Source organism: Ranitomeya imitator, chromosome 1, assembly GCF_032444005.1.
Source record: "Ranitomeya imitator isolate aRanImi1 chromosome 1, aRanImi1.pri, whole genome shotgun sequence".
Classification (NCBI taxonomy): domain Eukaryota; kingdom Metazoa; phylum Chordata; class Amphibia; order Anura; family Dendrobatidae; genus Ranitomeya; species Ranitomeya imitator.
The window spans coordinates 837,307,359-837,325,526 of NC_091282.1; the positions used below are offsets into that span (position 1 = coordinate 837,307,359).

Here is an 18,168-nt window from a genome sequence, read left to right on the forward strand (position 1 = left end):
GGACTTCAACAATCTGAGAAATTCAGACAGCAGCCGTGTATGAAAACCACATTTGTCATGGTGCTGGCTAAATGAGAAGTTCTGTGTTTTTAACACACACTTTCCCCCAGCGTCACTCAAGAAGCAGGAAACCGCTATTGCCTATACGCCGTGTATCCAGTGCCTCCCCGCTGTGTTTTAGTGCAATGCGGTATAAAGCAAAAGGATCAGTTATCAATAAGTGCCGCATTTATCTTTTCTTACTGAAGAATCTATGCTTTTATATAGCTGTAAAATAAAACAGAAGGTCCTCTGGGATCCAGCATCTCTATTGGTAGAGGCGCTGAGCTCAATGATCGGCTGCAGCGGTGATTGGGGCAGCGACGATGGATCTCAGAGGATGTGGATCTGCTCTCTCAAGTGCAGCTATAATGCATTTGAGGACCACTTTTCTTAAAGTGGAAAACCCATTTAAAGTCTTGTATTTTAGAGTGCAACTCTGAAAGACTTACATAGACTATTAGTTTACTGCATCCATTTCCCCATCTTTATCCCATTGCTGTATAGCCGAAAGGTGAAAAGAAAAATGAGAAATAAATCCAATAATCATTTTGTGTGGGGTTACTTATTCGGATACTTTGTTACACATGCAATCATTCACAATAAGAACAGATGCTATGTTCGGAGGGGAGATGCCCCCTTTACTCCCCTGCTGTCTCCTCTTTGCCAGCTTTGATTCAGAAGGAGGAGAAAGTTGCATGGAGCAAGAGGTAGCTTTAACCATAATGGTGCATGAGGAAGAAGAGTCCGCCGCTTGCTCCTCCTCTTCTCTCTCCATCAGCTGGCGGTTCATTGCTATAGCTTCAGCAGCAAATGACGTAAGATCTTTGGCACTACTGTTCCTAAAACAACAATACCACAATGTTATTCCAGCATTTCACTTACATTATTAATAATCCTGCAATAGCCAATCCGCTCTCACTGTTTCTGGAGACTTTGTATTTTATCGGCCCCATTTTCATACTATAGCATGTGGTTTCAGGAGTAATGTTTACCATTATCAATCCTGACAGAACAGTGAAACTCACCTCTGAAGGATGATCGGAGTCGGGAGTGTATTCTCTGGGGCACACTGCAATTGCAAAACAAATTGTCAACTTCATTTAAATGGGGTTTTCCGTGACATATCTAAACGTGGGAGATAAGTGTTACTCATTACTCAAATCCACCACAGAGTGGTCTCCATCAGGATTGGAGCTGATGACATCCTGCAGCCAATCTGTGGCTCTAGTGCAGTGTTTCTCAACTCTGGTCCTCAAGACCCACCAACAGGTCAGGTTTTCAGGATCTCTTAGTATTTCACAGGTGATAATTTCATCAACCTGCTTCAGCATTAACTCCATCACCTGTGGAAATCCTGAAAACTTGGCCTGTTGGTGGGTCTTCAGGACTGGAGTTGAGAAACACTGCTCTAGTGACTGACAGAACACCGTGTCTTCTAGTAGATGACCACTGCAGAGGCGAAGAAGCAAGTGGCACTTGTAGCAGAGGAAATTCTTACATTGCATCTAAATATTCATGATACACACTTTCAAAACTTTTTAACCTCCAAAGCTTTTCTTTTTTTTTTTTTAATGTGGTCATTAAAGGGAAAGGGTCATCAGAAAATAGCCTATTGTTTTAAATCCTGTTTCTATATTAACCCCTTCACGACCTTGGACATAGGGAGCCCCTCCGCCATCTGATCGGCACCCCTGAGATGTCATCATGATGACAGCCGGGTCGCCAGGCTCTAGCAAGTTAGTTAGACCATGTGCAGTGAACGATCTAACTAACTTCTGTTAGTGTAGCAACTGACTCCTGCTGTCAGAGTGCTGAAAGTCCCATAAACATTAAAAAAACAAAACACTGTATTAACGTGTAATCGTACTGACAGAATAAAGCTGCCTTATTAATTTCACTGCATGCGGAACGGCATAAAAACAAAATCTATTCATGCATGGCTGGTTTTTGTTCATTCTACCTCCCAGAATCGGAATAGAAAGCGATAAAAAAATGCTATGTGCCCAAAAATGTTGTTAAAAACGCCAACTCGTCCCACAAAAAAAAAAAAAAAAAAAATCACAAGCACTCACATGACTGTCAGCAGAAATATAGAAAAATTATAGCTACAAAAATATGGTGATGCAAAATATATATATTTTTTTTAAATGGTCTTTTAATGTGTGATTGCAGCCAAACGGATATAAATCTGACACCGCTATAATCACACTGACCCAAAGAATAAAGGAGTCTAATCACTTATACAGCAAGAGGAACGACAAAAAAAAATAAAACCAATTCTTCACCTGCTGTTGATTTGTTCATTCTGTCTCCCAAAAATCGCAGTAAGAATTGGCTCACATTTATCCTGTGCTCTACGCTGAATGCTTACACTGGGGTTTCTATGTAAATCTCTGAAATACGTGATTCAGATGGAACCCCCGGCAGAAGATTCGATTCCCTATAATAAGACAGATTGAGGCACAGTGGACTGTGTGATCTGGCAATAACAGTCTTTTTAGGTGTGCAGCCGGCCACAGATTTGTGCACTTCTGAGAAAGACACTGCTGAGCAGAGGCTAGATGGAGTCCAGAGTAACTGCTTCCTCAGTATAGTGAATGGATCCTTCGGGGTTTTCATCTGAGTCACTCGGAAATTTAGGTGGAAACTGATGTAAGTGATCAGCGCAGAGCGCTGGATCCTAAATGTTATGTACAATGTTCCTAACTATCTTCAAAACGATCCACCAAATAAGCTCTCTGAGGTCAGTCATCTGTTCATCTGTCAAAGGAAATATAGGGCTTCCATGTTACTGGTAGCACAAAGGCTCTGGAAATGGCTCCTCGCCCCCAAAAAGACATTTTGCACATCCTGCGCTCCCAAATCCAAATGTCCCCTCCCTTCTGAGCCCCAGTGTACCTAATCCACATTTCGCACGCACGTGTGGCATTTCTGTAGCTATGAGAGCCTGCCTAAAGTGAGTGTCTCCAGACGAATGGGCTGGGCACTACAATGGCAGTTTGCAATTTTCACTAAGCAACATCCACTGCTTCTTTCTCTGGAAAACGCCCATGGAGTCAAAATCTTCTACACCTGTAGATAAATTCCCAAGTGGGTATAACTTCCAAAATGGGGTCTCTTGGAGGGGGGGGGGATAGATTCTGCTCTTCTAGCACTAAGGGGCTCTGTACATGGGGTCCGCAAAATATTCTACGAAAATCTGCGCTCCAGGAGGCAAATAATGCTCCATCCCTTCTGAGTCTCGCCAAATAGCTAAGCAGTACTGTACAGCCACATATGGGAAATTTCCACGTTTAGCAGAAATTGTGGGACAATTTTCGGTGCAATTTTTAACCAGTTTCCAGTGTTAAAATGTAAAAGCTGGGGATATAAGAATTTTGGTGGTAAAAATGTAGTTAATTTTACACCATTGGGCAGTGAATCATTCTTTCTTCACCGCCCATTGGTATAAAATCCTGTGAGGAACATGTGGTGTCAATATGATTACTGCACCCCTAGATAAAGCCATTGGGGGGTATAGTTTGTAAAATGAGTTCCCATTTGATTGTGGCGTGGAGCGCTTCTGCTGTTCTGGCACCTCTGGGGCTCTGCCAATGTGACATGGCACCAAACTATTCCAGCAAAAATCTGAACTCATATGCCCTTCCCTTCTGAGCTTTGTTCTGTGCCTCAAAAGTAGTTTTCAACCACATATGTACAACAAATTTTGGGGACCACTCTTTTGCTTTCCTTGCAAAAACGAAAAAAAAAAAATTGGGGCTAAAACATTTGTGGTAAAAATAATTTTCTTAATTTTTACAGATAAACGTTGTAAAATACTATTTAGCACTTGGGGGTTAGAGGTACTTACTACACGTCTATATAAATTCCTTGAGGGGTCTAGTTTCCAAAATGGGGTCACTGAGAATTTCCACCATTTAGGCACATCAGGGGCTCTTGAAATGTGACATGACACACAGACCATTCCATCAAAGTCTGCGTTCCAAAACATCACTCCTTCCTTTGAGCACTGCGGTGCACCAAAATAATAGTTGTACCCCACATATGGGGTATCGGCGTACTTTGCAGAAATTGCTCAACAGATAATGCAATTTCTGCTGTTAGCCTTTTATAAAAAAAAATAAAAAATTGGTGCCAAAATAACATTTTTTGTGGGAAAAACATCTAGATACATTTCTTGAGGGGTCTAGTTTCCAAAATGGGGTCACTGGTGGTGAAGGGGTTTCCACTGTTAACCCCTTAGTGACGGAGCCAAATTTTTGAAAACTGACCAGTATCACTTTATGTGGCAATAACTCTGCAATGCTTCAACAAATACCAGCGATTTTGAGACTGTTTTCTCGTGACACATTATACTTTATGATAATGTTAAATTTAGGTCAATATGTTTTGTGTTTATTTATAAAAAATATCAAAAATTTGAGAAAAATGTTAAAAAATTAGCAATTTTCAAATTTTAAATGATTTTCCCTTTAAAGGGAACCTGTCCCCCCGAAAATCGCGGGTGAGGTAAGCCCACCGGCATCAGGGGCTTATCTACAGCATTCTGTAATGCTGTAGATAAGCCCCCGATGTTACCTGAAAGAGGAGAAAAAGACGTTAGATTATACTCACCCAGGGGCGGTCCCGCTGCTGGTCCGGTCGGATGGGTGTCTCTGGTCCGCTGCGGCGCCTCCCATCTTCATTCCAAGACGTCCTCTCTGACCGGCCCGGAGCCTGCGCACTGCAGTACTTTGCTCTGCCCTCAACAGGGCAGACAAAGTACGCCTGCGCCGGAGCCGTGGCTGAAGATCAGAAGAGGACGTCTTGGAATGAAGATGGGAGGCGCCGCAGCGGACCAGAGACGCCCATCCGACCGGACCAGCAGCGGGACCGCCCCTGCGTGAGTATAATCTAACGTCTTTCTCCTCTTTCAGGTAACATCGGGGGCTTATCTACAGCATTACAGAATGCTGTAGATAAGCCCCTGATGCCGGTGGGCTTACCTCACCCGCGATTTTCGGGGTGACAGGTTCCCTTTAATCCAGATGGCCATACCACAGCAAACCATTAATAAATAACATTTCCCACATGTCAGCTTTACATTAGCACCATTTGTAACATGTTATTTTATTTTGTTCGCATTTTAGGTTTAAAAATGTAGCAGCAATTTTTCCAAGGAAATTTACAACATTTATTTTTTTAGGGAACTATCCATGTTTGAAGTGACTTTAGGGGTCCCATATATTGGGAAACCCCCAAAAGTGATACCATTTTAAAAATAGCACCCCCTGACATATTGAAACCTGCTTTCATTTAGTTTATTAACCCTTCAGGTGCTTTACAGGAATTAATGCAAAGTGGTATGACAAAAATGAAAATGTGTATTTTTACCACCTAAATGTCGGTAACTTCTGAACAGGTTACAACAGCCGACAGACTCCCGGGCCGCTATTTGGTCATGAATTACCATCGCAAACATCAGGACCACACAATCATGATCTGAGGGCACTAAATGGGATAAAGAGGAAGCCCCCACACTTAACCATTTAAAATGAAATAGTCACTATTTGCAGCAGTATCTAAAAGGTTAAACAGATATGGACGGTGCCAACATTGATCGTGGTTCATACAGCAAGTTGTCAGCTATAGTGGACAGCCGACAGGTGACAATCCAGCAGCTGTATGGGGATACTATTCTCTTATATCTCAGGTCAATTAAAAGACGTATTGGCTGTCATTAAGGGGTTAAACATCACAGGCTCTCCAAACCCAACATGGCGTCAGCTCTCTTCCAAACAATTTTGCATTCAAAAAGTCAAACGGTGCTTCTTCCAATCCGAGCCCTGCCGTGCGCCCAAACAGTACTTTTCTCCCACATATGGGGTATCCACATGCTCAGGAAAAATTGCACAATAAATTTTTGGGTCCATTTTCTCTTATTTTTGTGAAAAGAAATTTGGGTCTAAAGGAAAATTTTGTGAGAAGTTAAATATTCATTTTTTTCCTTCCACATTGCAAAAATTTTTGTCAAGCACCTGAAGGGTTAATAAACTTCTTGTATGTGGTTTTGAGCACCTTCAGAGGTGCAGTTTTTAGAATGGTGTTAATTTGGGGTATTTTCTGTCATATGGGCCCTTCAAAGTGACTTCAAATGTGATGTGGTCCCTAAAAAATGGTTTGGTAAATTTTGTTGGAAATTTTTTTTGAAATCGCTGGCAACTTAACCCTTTCAACTTTTTAATTAGAAAAAACGGTTTCAAGAATTGTGCTGACGCAAAAGTAGACGTGTCGTTTCAGGGCATAAAAATTAAAAGTTTGACAACTGAAACATTTTCTAAACTTTTTGACAAATTTACGATTTGCTCACAAATAAACGCAAGTCATATTGTAGAAATTTTACCACCATCATGAAATACAATATGTCACAAAAAAAAAAATCTCAATCAGTGGGATCTATTCAAGCTTTGTAGAATTATTATCTCAAAGGGACAGTGGTCAGAATAATAAAATTTGGCCTGATCATGAAGGTGAAAACAGGCTTGGGGTGAAAGGGTTAAGTAATTTTTTTTAAGTTGATAGAATTTCTGATGGCAGAACATCTTGGCTACCTTTTATAGGTGCTTAGAACAAATGGACACCACCTTTTGTTAAAAAAAAAAATAAAAATAAGTGGAAGTTGAGAAATACTTCTTGTACAAGCACAGGCTGTCCTTTGAGCCTGCCAGAATCTTAGCCTCAGAGCTCAGTGGAAAGTTGGCCCACCACAGTATCCGAAACAAAGTCCAAAATGCAGTATAAATTACAATATTTATTAAAATATATATAATATAGTGTAACGGTGGGAAAAAAATACCATAAAAAGCACAACACCAGGGACATGTAAATGGCAGCACTAAAAATAAGTTAAATATATAACAGTGTATGTGCATACCTGTGTCAATAAGCCATAAAATATATAGCAAGCAGATTTACCAAATGAATATTATAAAGTGCATGTGCAAACTTAATTAGTTGGTGGCAAAAAGGAGACCGAATGGAGATGCTGATAATAAATATTGGTGCAATCTATTGGCGCTAAATCCGGCCGGTATATAGTATAATAGTCATAGTGACCAGTGAGCTATAAAGCACCCAGCGGGCAAGCGAACAAAAAAAAAAAAAAAAAATGCCCCCCAAAAAACAAAATAAAAATCGGAGTAGAGGTCAAAAAGAAGCCACCTGGTATTACCTGCTGAATGGGATGAACGTCCCTGGGATGTGCCGAACCCCGACGCGCGTTTCGGCGTCTGCCTTCGTCAGGGGCGGCATTTTGGACTTTGTTTCGTTTTTTTCTTCATTTTTCTATGTTTTCCCGATTTGTCCGATACACCTTCCATTGGTGGTTTTATATATATATATATATATATATATATATATATATATATATATATATATATATATATATATATATATATATATATATATATATATATTTTCATTCTCTCCTCCCATGTACAATCGCTATGTGCACCGTGCCTTGAGATATATTTATCCACCACAGTATCCGCCTGGCACTGGCCATACTGCGGCCTACAGAACAAAGAAGCCGATATGACTTATTTATTCGCAAACCAGCTCTTTATTAGAAACTTCTGAAAAGATGGAGAATTGGACCGTCCACTTCGACTTCCACATTGTTCTTGCTCTACCATTCATTCTCAGACTATAATCACATGGCTGGTCTCGAAGACAATGAGCCAAGCTGGGATGGAATGGTGGCCGGTAAACTTGGCAACAAGCTGTACACTGTAAAGTTGAAAATCCCTCGGACCTGGAGAGGATTTTTAATAAGCTTGCTTTTATAAACACTTTGTAATTTCAGCCATTTATGAACTTGATACAACCCATCTAATAATTCATGTTGTAACTACTCGTCTCCCCCCCCCCCCCCCCCAAATTACAGTAAATTAATCTTTATTCAGATTAGAACATGGCACATCTATACTTCTAGACAAACAATCGGGTCTGAGTGAGTCTCTTGCTGCTAATGTCCATGTGAAAAACAGGAACTTGGCAGTCAAATAAATTGCAAGACATTAAAGAAAAAAAAAAAACCAAAACCTAAGAAGGTGATTAGAAAAAATAAAACAGTGATAAACAATGAAAACACGATTTAAACAATAGGTTATTTTCTGATGACATGCTCTTTGAAAAGGGTATTTGAATTTGGTAAAACAGCCATTTTTCTTCTTCTTATGGAATTACAATTTTTACCATTTGAATAAAATTACCAAGAAATTTCTGGTTGAATATGTGACTCCAGTTTGCCATGCAGGACTAACCAGATATTGGGTAACAGTACCAAGATAAAATTAAAACAGCCGATTTGTAGAAGTGTCAAAATCAGCAGAATGGGGCTCGCCGATGACCACGAGATTGTTGCTGAAACATCTGCTACTGAAAGATAGTTCCTTATCCGTTTAGATTTTTTTTGGGGGGCAACAGCTCTGCCCGAGAATTCACCCATAGAATGGCCACAAAAGTTATTACATAAAGTTGAATTTTCATTCCCATTCTTTTTCTGAATCCTTAACTGGTGTAATACACACTCGGCTTAAAATGTATTTGGGACTTACCCCTTGCACCCACGGATGCTGTAAAACCTGTGCTGCACTTAGTCTCTTTTTGGCATCTCGTAGCAGCAACTTTGAGATAAGATCTTTGGCTCCAGATGATATGTGAGCCCAGTCTTTATCTGGAAACTCGTATTTTCCTTCTTGAATACTTACAAATAGCATATTCTGTTGATGGAATAAAAATAGCGATATCAAAAATTGTGAAAGTAAAACAAAACTAAATGAAAGGGGTTGGCCACTTTATGATTATTCTAACAATTGTGTTTGTTACATGACTGTGTGGCACCTACTAGTAATGGTTGTCCTCCTGCAGCTTTCCTCAGACTGCACTGCTCTACTGCCCATAAAATGGCGGCAGATGGAGGAACATGTGACCACACCGAGTACAGCCACTTCCTCAAAGTTCAACCAAAGTTCCTCAAAGATCAACCAATTTCCATTTAATTAATGTTTTTCAATTGGTGGGAGCTGATGGATTGGTCATTAACATTTTGTGGACAGGAAGGCAGCTACAACTTTCTATCAACAGAGCATGAGGATAACCTGTAATACTTAATAAGGTGAAAAAAATATTGGGGACATGCCATTTCTAAAATAAAAAAATAATTAAAAAAAAATAATAACCAACTCCTTTACAGCAGCCAAGATGTAAGTCCCTATTCAGAATACCTGGCAAGCGGGACAAGCCTCTCCTCTATCCCAGCCGCAAGCACTTCCACAGTGCCCGACGAATGGTGGATAGCCACTCAACATGATGTACAAGATCACTCCAAGGCTCCAAAGATCGCAACGTTTGTCATATATTGACGCTTCCTCATTAAATGCCTCAACCACTTCGGGAGCCATATATTCTGCGGATCCACACTGTAGACACAAGGTCAAACGTTTAACCTAGATTTGGCAACACCAGGAAGAAAGGCAGTTTTTATTCGAAATAAAAAGTTTACAATTACACAAAAAAAAGAGGTGCCCTAGTAGGGACTCTAGGATAGACTACAGTAGAGCCTAGAGTTGTCTTTATAGATGGGAGAGATCAACTAGACCAGTGCTGCCCCCCAAGCCCACTCCTCTGTCTAGCTCCAGTAGATTGACAGGTCTCTCCTTTGTATGTGTACATAGGGACAGTACAGCCATAGACTAGTCCAATAATGATAATCCAGAATTAGCATCTTTGCCCACTCTTCCTTGCAGTTGTACTTCAAATCTGTCAGACAGAGCATCTTCTGTGTACAGCCGCCCCTCTTCAGGTCACCCACAGACTTTCAATTGGATTCACATCTGGGCTTTGGCTAGGTCATACCCAAACTTTTTTCTTCCTGGCAAAGCCATTCTTTTGTTGCTTTGGAAGTATGTTTGGATTTATTTTGATTGTGAGTAATTGGGGTTTCTGTCACGCTGAAAGGTGAAATTGATTTTCAGCTTATGTAGAAGGGGCCTAAAGATTTTGTTGTAAAATTGACTGATTTTGAAATGTTCACAATTCCCCCCCATCCTGACTAAAGTTCCAGATCCAGCTGACAAAAATATACCCAAAATATAATACGGCTTCCATCAGGCTTCACTGTGGGTATGGTGTTCTGTTGTTGATGCTAGTGGTGGCTTCGCGCCAAACTTACTTTTTGGAATTATGGCCAAAAAGTTTATTCTGTCACATCAGACCATAAAATACACCAGAGAGAAAAACAAAAACCTTTAAAATTGGACCTTTAACTATTACAATTAAGAGTAAATGTTAAAATTTCATCAAAAGATGAAAAATCAAAAAACAAAAGAAAAACACCTCCCATGCCCTTTTAATTGGGGGGGGGGGAAAGAAACAAATTTTTTAGAAAGGGAATTGGACAAGATATGGTTTAACAATCCTTCACTGGCCCTAATAGGTCCCTTTTAGCTGTAATCCTTCCTGACAGCAGAGGATGGCACCATAAAATTCTATGTGGTGCCCCCGCTCAACACCAGCAGTCCCTTAACACCCCTACATGCCCCTATTATAGAACTATAGCAATAAATCAACATGCATTCAGCATACAGTTAATGGTCTATGGTACCACTAGGCTGTGACTGAGGGAGGCTATGTCTCGTGGTGTGACTATGAATAGAAGTCTCACATATTACTGACTTATCAGCTAGGCAGATAATACCGAGGTTTGTATATTTTTAAGCAACACCTACTTTTCATTATTAGTGGCAACCCTTAACAGTAACTCAGTAACAGCTGTATATCACATATAACAAAGTGCACAAGTGCTTAGGATGATTAAGGAAAAGTTAATATAACAGAGTGCAGGAGCATATAGGACACCGTACAATATAGTTAAGGTGCTCTCAACATACCGCCCTGTCACTAATCATAGACAATTCAAAAAAGTCACTTTGTAAGCCAACATCACAGTGGATAACTTATCAGGTTAAAGTAGTTCCCTGTTTTTGATGTCTTGGCCCTACGCATTTCGCCCCCTCCACTTATTGGGGATCATCAGGGGACCCAAGACAGGAGTGTGCGATAATAGGAGATAGGTCGGAGATTGGTCACATCAGACCAGAACATGTTTTCCCACATGCTTTTGGCAGACTGTAGATTTTCGTAACACATAGCTGGGCTTGGATGTTTTTCTTTGCAAGTAAAGGCTTGAGTCTTGCTTGCCACCCTGCCATATAGGCCAAACATATGAAGAATATAGAAGATTGCTGTCGCATGCAGAGCACAACCAGTACTTGCCAGAATTTCCTACAGCAACTCCAATGTTGCTGTAGGCCTCTTTGTGGCCTCACAGATCAATTTTCATCAATTTATGAGGGATGCTCATAATGTTACTGTTGTACAGATTTTAAGTCACTTCTTAAGCACTGTCTTTACACTTTTCCATTATACATCTAATGCCTTGGAAAAAACGTTGTAACCTTCTCCTGACTGATAACAATGAGAAGCCGTTGCGGTGTTGTAAGCAGTTTGCATATTATAGCAAAAGCCATGATCTGTTACTAGGAAAATGTCAGGAAAATTCCACTTGAACAGCTAAACTTTTTATGGGATTAATCAGAATCCCTGTAAATGATGGCATATGTGTAGTCACTGCAAAAGGAATCTGTCAGCAAGTTTTTGCCATGTAATCAGACAGCACCATGATTTAGGGACAGAAATCCGGATTCCTGCAATTTATAAGTTTACTGTGTGCAGCAGTTATGATAGAGTCACAGTTTTGTCTCGTGCAGATCTAGCAGAGCTCAATTGTTAATCTGTGTATAACCTGCCCACACAAGGCCGACTCCAGTTTTCCATGGGCCCGGGTGAATGTGTCCTAGTGAGCCCCTTTAGCACATACCACAATTCATGATGCACAGAAATAAAGGTAAAGTACAATGCCAAAGATATCACTTACTTCCTACATTATATGAGTGATATCAATAGCTCAGAAACCGGACAGTATAGTCATTCATGCAGTGTAAGCCGGGCCCCACATGATGCCCCAGTGTATGCCGGGCCCCACATGATGCTCCAGTGTATGCTGGGCTCCACATGATGCCCCAGTGTATGCCGGGCCCCACATGATGCTCCAGTGTATGCTGGGCTCCACATGATGCTCCAGTGTATGCTGGGCTCCACATGATGCCCCAGTGTATGCTGGGCTCCACATGATGCCCCAGTGTATGCTGGGCTCCACATGATGCTCCAGTGTATGCCGGGCTCCACATGATGCCCCAGTGTATGCCGGGCTCCACATGATGCCCCAGTGTATGCTGGGCCCCACATGATGCCCCAGTGTATGCCGGGCCCCACATGATGCTCCAGTGTATGCCGGGCCCCACATGATGCCCCAGTGTATGCTGGGCTCCACATGATGCCCCAGTGTATGCTGGGCTCCACATGATGCCCCAGTGTATGCTGGGCTCCACATGATGCCCCAGTGTATGCCGGGCTCCACATGATGCCCCAGTGTATGCCGGGCTCCACATGATGCCCCAGTGTATGCTGGGCCCCACATGATGCCCCAGCGTATGCCGGGCCCCACATGATGCTCCAGTGTATGCCGGGCTCCACATGATGCTCCAGTGTATGCTGGGCCCCACATGATGCCCCAGTGTATGCCGGGCCCCACATGATGCTCCAGTGTATGCTGGGCTCCACATGACGCCCCAGTGTATGCTGGGCCCCACATGATGCTCCAGTGTATGCTGGGCTCCACATGATGCTCCAGTGTATGCTGGGCCCCACATGATGCTCCAGTGTATGCTGGGCCCCACATGATGCTCCAGTGTATGCTGGGCCCCATATGACTCTTTAAACATAAAAAAAAAATTGAACTACTCACCTCGCTGTTCTGCTCTGGAGTCCTCATTGTCCCCATCTTCCGGCTCTCTGCATTGACTGTTCAGGCAGAGTGCGCACAGACGTGATGTCATCACGCCCTCTGACCTGAAACGTCAGAGTAAGAAGACGCAGATGACACCGCAGGAAAGGAGAGAATCAAGTTTCGGAAGTGCCAGGGCCCTGAGCAAGCGGCAGGTGGGAGGGATGGGGGTGGGGGGAAGGGCCCACTTGCAGGCGCTGGCAATGGGCTTCCATAGCACGGCGGTGTCTGACGGCAAGTGGACCCCCCGCCTGCTCAGGGCCCTGGAAGTTGCCTGGGTGCCGATGCTGGCCGTGCGCCCACACCACAGTTTTAGGAGTACATTGTAGTGAGAGCTGCTAATCACTGTTGGTGGCGTGGTTAGACTCGCATGCATGCGCCAAGTTGTCCTATAATGATAATCTCCTTCTGATAAATCAATGATTTTATTGAAACAGCAAAACACAGCTTAGCAAGTGACATAATGGAATCAGGGTCTCTGCTCCTACATCATGGTACGCTCAGAATACATATCAAGAACCTGCTGACAGATTCACTTTAACATGAGTTTAAATGCGATTGTCTAATTCTGAACATAACCACATCCCAAATTATGTAACCACATTTTAATTTTGTGACTTTTCCCCCTCAAAATGATTTCAGTTTGCTCCGCAGTGGATTTGTACAGCTTATGGGTTACACTAAAGGTGAAAAGTTCTGAACCGATTCTTCTTGGTTTGATTTTTTTTTTTTTTTTTAACGTGACAAAAAGTGACATTTTACATACACTGCGGAGGAAATATGTTTATACACACTGATCATTTTTTTTTTTAATGATAAAGTGTTTATTTTACCGGAGTTAAAAGTTCAGGGGTAGATATTGGCGAACAGTCACTATTCCACTTGATCCCACTGCCAAGGTCAAAGTCACAAATCTTCACTGGGGACACCTGGCATAGAGAAGACGGGTCTACATTAACATCACGTATTTCACATCAAAGAACACATTTTATAAGCTTCTTTCCTTTACGAGAAGAGGAAGCATTGAAGAGTTAATGGCTTTCGGATATGTTGTGGACCAATGCGCGGTTAGTGGAGATCTGCAGTGTAAATTGACCGACACCGTGAATTTAACATCTGCAGCACAGAACGTCAATTTAAGCTCAATTTGCTGCAGAAAATAAGACCGAGCTAAACAAATCCTCTTTAGCCCACAACTGTTCAACAGTCAACGATAGTAACCCCTTCACGACACATGATCTATGTTTACGACATATATCGCGCCCCCCAAACTTGATGAGGGCTCCAGTGCTGAGCCCGCATCTTCTCGCACATGACAGTTGATTTCATTAGCCATCATGTGCCTTTAACAGCCGCGGGTGGCTGTAGTTAGTATCACTGCACTCAGGAATGTTTGATCAAAATATATAATAAATTAATTATGGTTTTTGGAAGAAGTGGAGGAAAAGGAAAAAAAAAAAAAAAAAAAAAAAAAAAGGAAAATGGCCATGGCGTGAAGGGGTTAAAGTTGAGCAAAGATTTGAGCTACTCTAGTATGACATCTAGTCTGATCCCCGCGGCGTCCTAACCCTGAAGTCTTCACTTCCACAGCCGCCATATTCAGGGCGCCTCTGGCATTTAATAGGTTCCGCGATGCCATGATGTCACGTGAGGCCTGGTGATTAGGTGACGACTAGGTGCCCGGACGTGAAGACGGCCCTGGCCCAGTTTCTACGCGAGCCCGGACTGGGCGCCAAACCAGGACACGTCTACAATGACATGTGAATAGTCTATAGTCCATGTGCCCACAGATCACCATTGACAATTTACATATATAAACTCCACAGCAGATCTGTTCTGTGTGGATGAATCCTAAAGGAGTTATTTGTTCTTATTCTTCGTCAATACTCACATTTGCCTCCTCCAGTGTTTTTTCCTGTCTGTCAGCTCCTTTGTCATGCCGATGTGTAGTACTAGTGATGAGTGAACGTGCAGGGATAAGGTGTTATCTGAGCATGCTCTTGTGCTAGCCGAGTGTTTTCAGTGTGCTGGAATAATATGTACGAGACCCCACACATGCAGAGATTACCCAACAAACGGAGTAAATCATGAGAGCGCCATCATTTCACCTGTTCTACCACCAGCTTTCTTGGAGCATTCCGGGACAATCTTTTCGGCTAGGTCCAGACTGCACGTGTGCACACTCTCGGGGGTATACAGTTCTGGTGGACCCATTATAATGAAATGACAGCACCATATAGGTTTCTTTATAGGACAGCGCAGTCTATTGCACTTTCCTAAACCATTAGGGCCCCTTTCCACTTGTGAGAAAAACGGACGAGTGCAATCCGATAAAAAAATCGGATTGCACTTGGACCAATGTTAATCAATGTGTGACACTCCATTTGCGATTTTTTTCCCAGCCGAAATCGGACTGAAAAAAATCTGTGTGGGCTGAGAAAAAAAATCGCAGCATGCTGCGTATTGCTGAGATTCTCGGACGAGACTCGCCAATGCAAGTCAATGGGTGCGAGAAAAAAAACGCACAGCACTCGCACCATGCGAGTGCTGTCCGATTTTTACGCACCCGTGTCCTTAGAAAAGCCGGCAATTCAGCGCAGAGTACAGTAAAATCACACTGACAGGTTAGATGAGAGTAGATATAATACACATAGAATAGGTATATATACATATATATATATATGTCAGAGAGACATATATACATATATATATATATATATATATATATATATATATATATATATATATATATATATATATATATATATATATATATATATATATATATATATATATATATATATATATATTTATATTTAATGCAGCGCGAGATGGCTTTAAAGCTGGTAATTCAATTACCGGCTTTTGCTTTCTCCTTCACAAACCCGACATGATATGAGACCTGGTTTACATACAGTAAACCATCTCATATCACCATTTTTTTTTGCATATTCCACACTACTAATGTTAGTAGTGTGTATATGCAAAATGTGGGCGTTCTAGCTATTATATTTAAGGGTTAAATGGCGGAAAAAATTGGCGTGGGCTCCCGCACAATTTTCTCCGCCAGAGTAGTAAAGCCAGTGACTGAGGGCAGATATTAATAGCCTGGAGAGGGTCCATGGTTATTGCCCCCCCCCCTGGCTAAAAACACCTGCCCCCAGCCACCCCAGAAAAGGCACATCTGGAAGATGCGCCTATTCTGGCACTTGGCCACTCTCTTCCCATTCCCCTGTAGCGGTGGGATATGGGGTAATGAAGGGTTAATGCCACCTTGCAATTGTAAGGTGACATTAAGCCTAATTAATAATGGAGAGGCGTCAATTATGACACCTATCCATTATTAATCCAATTGAAAGAAAGGGTTAAAAAAAATACACACACATTATTAAAAATTATTTTAATGAAATAAAAACAAAGGTTGTTGTAATTTTTTATTTAACGCCCAATCCACTCAGTGAAGACCCTCGTTCTGTGACAAAAAAAAAATAAACCAACAATATACTTACCTTCCACAGATCTGTAAAGTCCAACGATGTAAATCCTTCTGAAGGGGTTAAAACATTTTGCAGCCAGGAGCTTTGCTAATGCAATGCTACTCCTCGCTGCAAAACCCCGGGGAATGAGTCTAAATATAGATCAATGAGCTATATTTAGCTTCATTTGCGGTGAGGCGCCCTCTGCTGGATGTTCATAGATCGTGGGAACTTTCCTAGAAGGCCTAGGAGCTTTCAAGGAAAGTTCCCACGATCTATGAACATCCAGCAGAGGGCGCCTCACCGCAAATGAAGCTAAATATAGCTCATTGATCTATATTTAGACTCATTCCCCGGGGTTTTGCAGCGAGGAGTAGCATTGCATTAGCAAAGCTCCTGGCTGCAAAATGTTTTAACCCCTTCAGAAGGATTTACATCGTTGGACTTTACAGATCTGTGGAAGGTAAGTATATTGTTGGTTTATTATTTTTTTTTTGTCACAGAACGAGGGTCTTCACTGAGTGGATTGGGCGTTAAATAAAAAATTACAACAACCTTTGTTTTTATTTCATTAAAATAATTTTTAATAATGTGTGTGTGTATTTTTTTAACCCTTTCTTTCAATTGGATTAATAATGGATAGGTGTCATAATTGACGCCTCTCCATTATTAATTAGGCTTAATGTCACCTTACAATTGCAAGGTGGCATTAACCCTTCATTACCCCATATCCCACCGCTACACGGGAATGGGAAGAGAGTGGCCAAGTGCCAGAATAGGCGCATCTTCCAGATGTGCCTTTTCTGGGGTGGCTGGGGGCAGGTGATTTTAGCCAGGGGGGGGGGGGGGCAATAACCATGGACCCTCTCCAGGCTATTAATATCTGCCCTCAGTCACTGGCTTTACTACTCTGGCGGAGAAAATTGTGCGGGAGCCCACGCCAATTTTTTCCGCCATTTAACCCTTAAATATAATAGCTAGAACGCCCACATTTTGCATATACACACTACTAACATTAGTAGTGTGGAATATGCAAAAAATACGTACGCTACTCACCTGGTAGCAGTGTTTTTTCAGGAGCCATGACAGCACAACGAGAGAGGGGATCCGCCCTTCAGGGACAGGAAACCTACAGACATAAAAAGGGCGGTACCTCTCTCCCACGTCAGTTGTTTCCAGAGCATGAGAGGACCACCTTGGTTAGTAACACAGATGCAGCATGTATATAAACACATTTTATTATGCCAGTGAACATGGAATATAACGCAAAAACCAACAGGGTGTTGAAACATCCAAAATTATAGGGTAGGGAATTTAAGGGTGCTGTCATGGCTCCTGAAAAAACACTGCTACCAGGTGAGTAGCGTACGTATTTATTCAGTCGCCATGACAGCACAACGAGAGACTTTCAGAGACGAAAGATTTAGGGGGGGATAATTGCTTATTATTATTTATTATTATTATACATTTTTATAGCGCCATTTATTCCATGGCGCTTTACATGTGAATACGGGGCAAATATAGACAAATACATTAAACATGAGCAGATAACAAGGCACACGAGTACATAAGGAGGGAGGACCCTGCCCGCGAGGGCTCACAGTCTGCAGGGGGTGGGTGAGGATACACTAGGAGAGGGTAGGGCAGGTTGTGCGGCTGTTCAGTAGGTTGAGGATCACTGCAGGCTGTAGGCTTGTCGGAAGA

General features: G+C 42.0%; 1 protein-coding gene across 1 annotated transcript in view; it reads right to left on the reverse strand.

The window, feature by feature from the left end:
- Nucleotides 1-588: 588 nt before the first annotated feature.
- MKNK2 (MAPK interacting serine/threonine kinase 2) overlaps nucleotides 589-18,168 on the reverse strand; it is a 55,715-nt gene continuing 38,135 nt past the window's right edge. The window contains exons 10-14 of the mRNA XM_069740650.1: nucleotides 13,822-13,917; nucleotides 9,309-9,503; nucleotides 8,640-8,804; nucleotides 1,068-1,111; nucleotides 589-881 (exon numbers count right to left, since the gene is read on the reverse strand). Coding sequence (XP_069596751.1) covers nucleotides 605-881; nucleotides 1,068-1,111; nucleotides 8,640-8,804; nucleotides 9,309-9,503; nucleotides 13,822-13,917 — 777 coding nt within the window. The 3' untranslated portion in view covers nucleotides 589-604. The remainder of the gene's footprint in view (nucleotides 882-1,067; nucleotides 1,112-8,639; nucleotides 8,805-9,308; nucleotides 9,504-13,821; nucleotides 13,918-18,168) is intronic.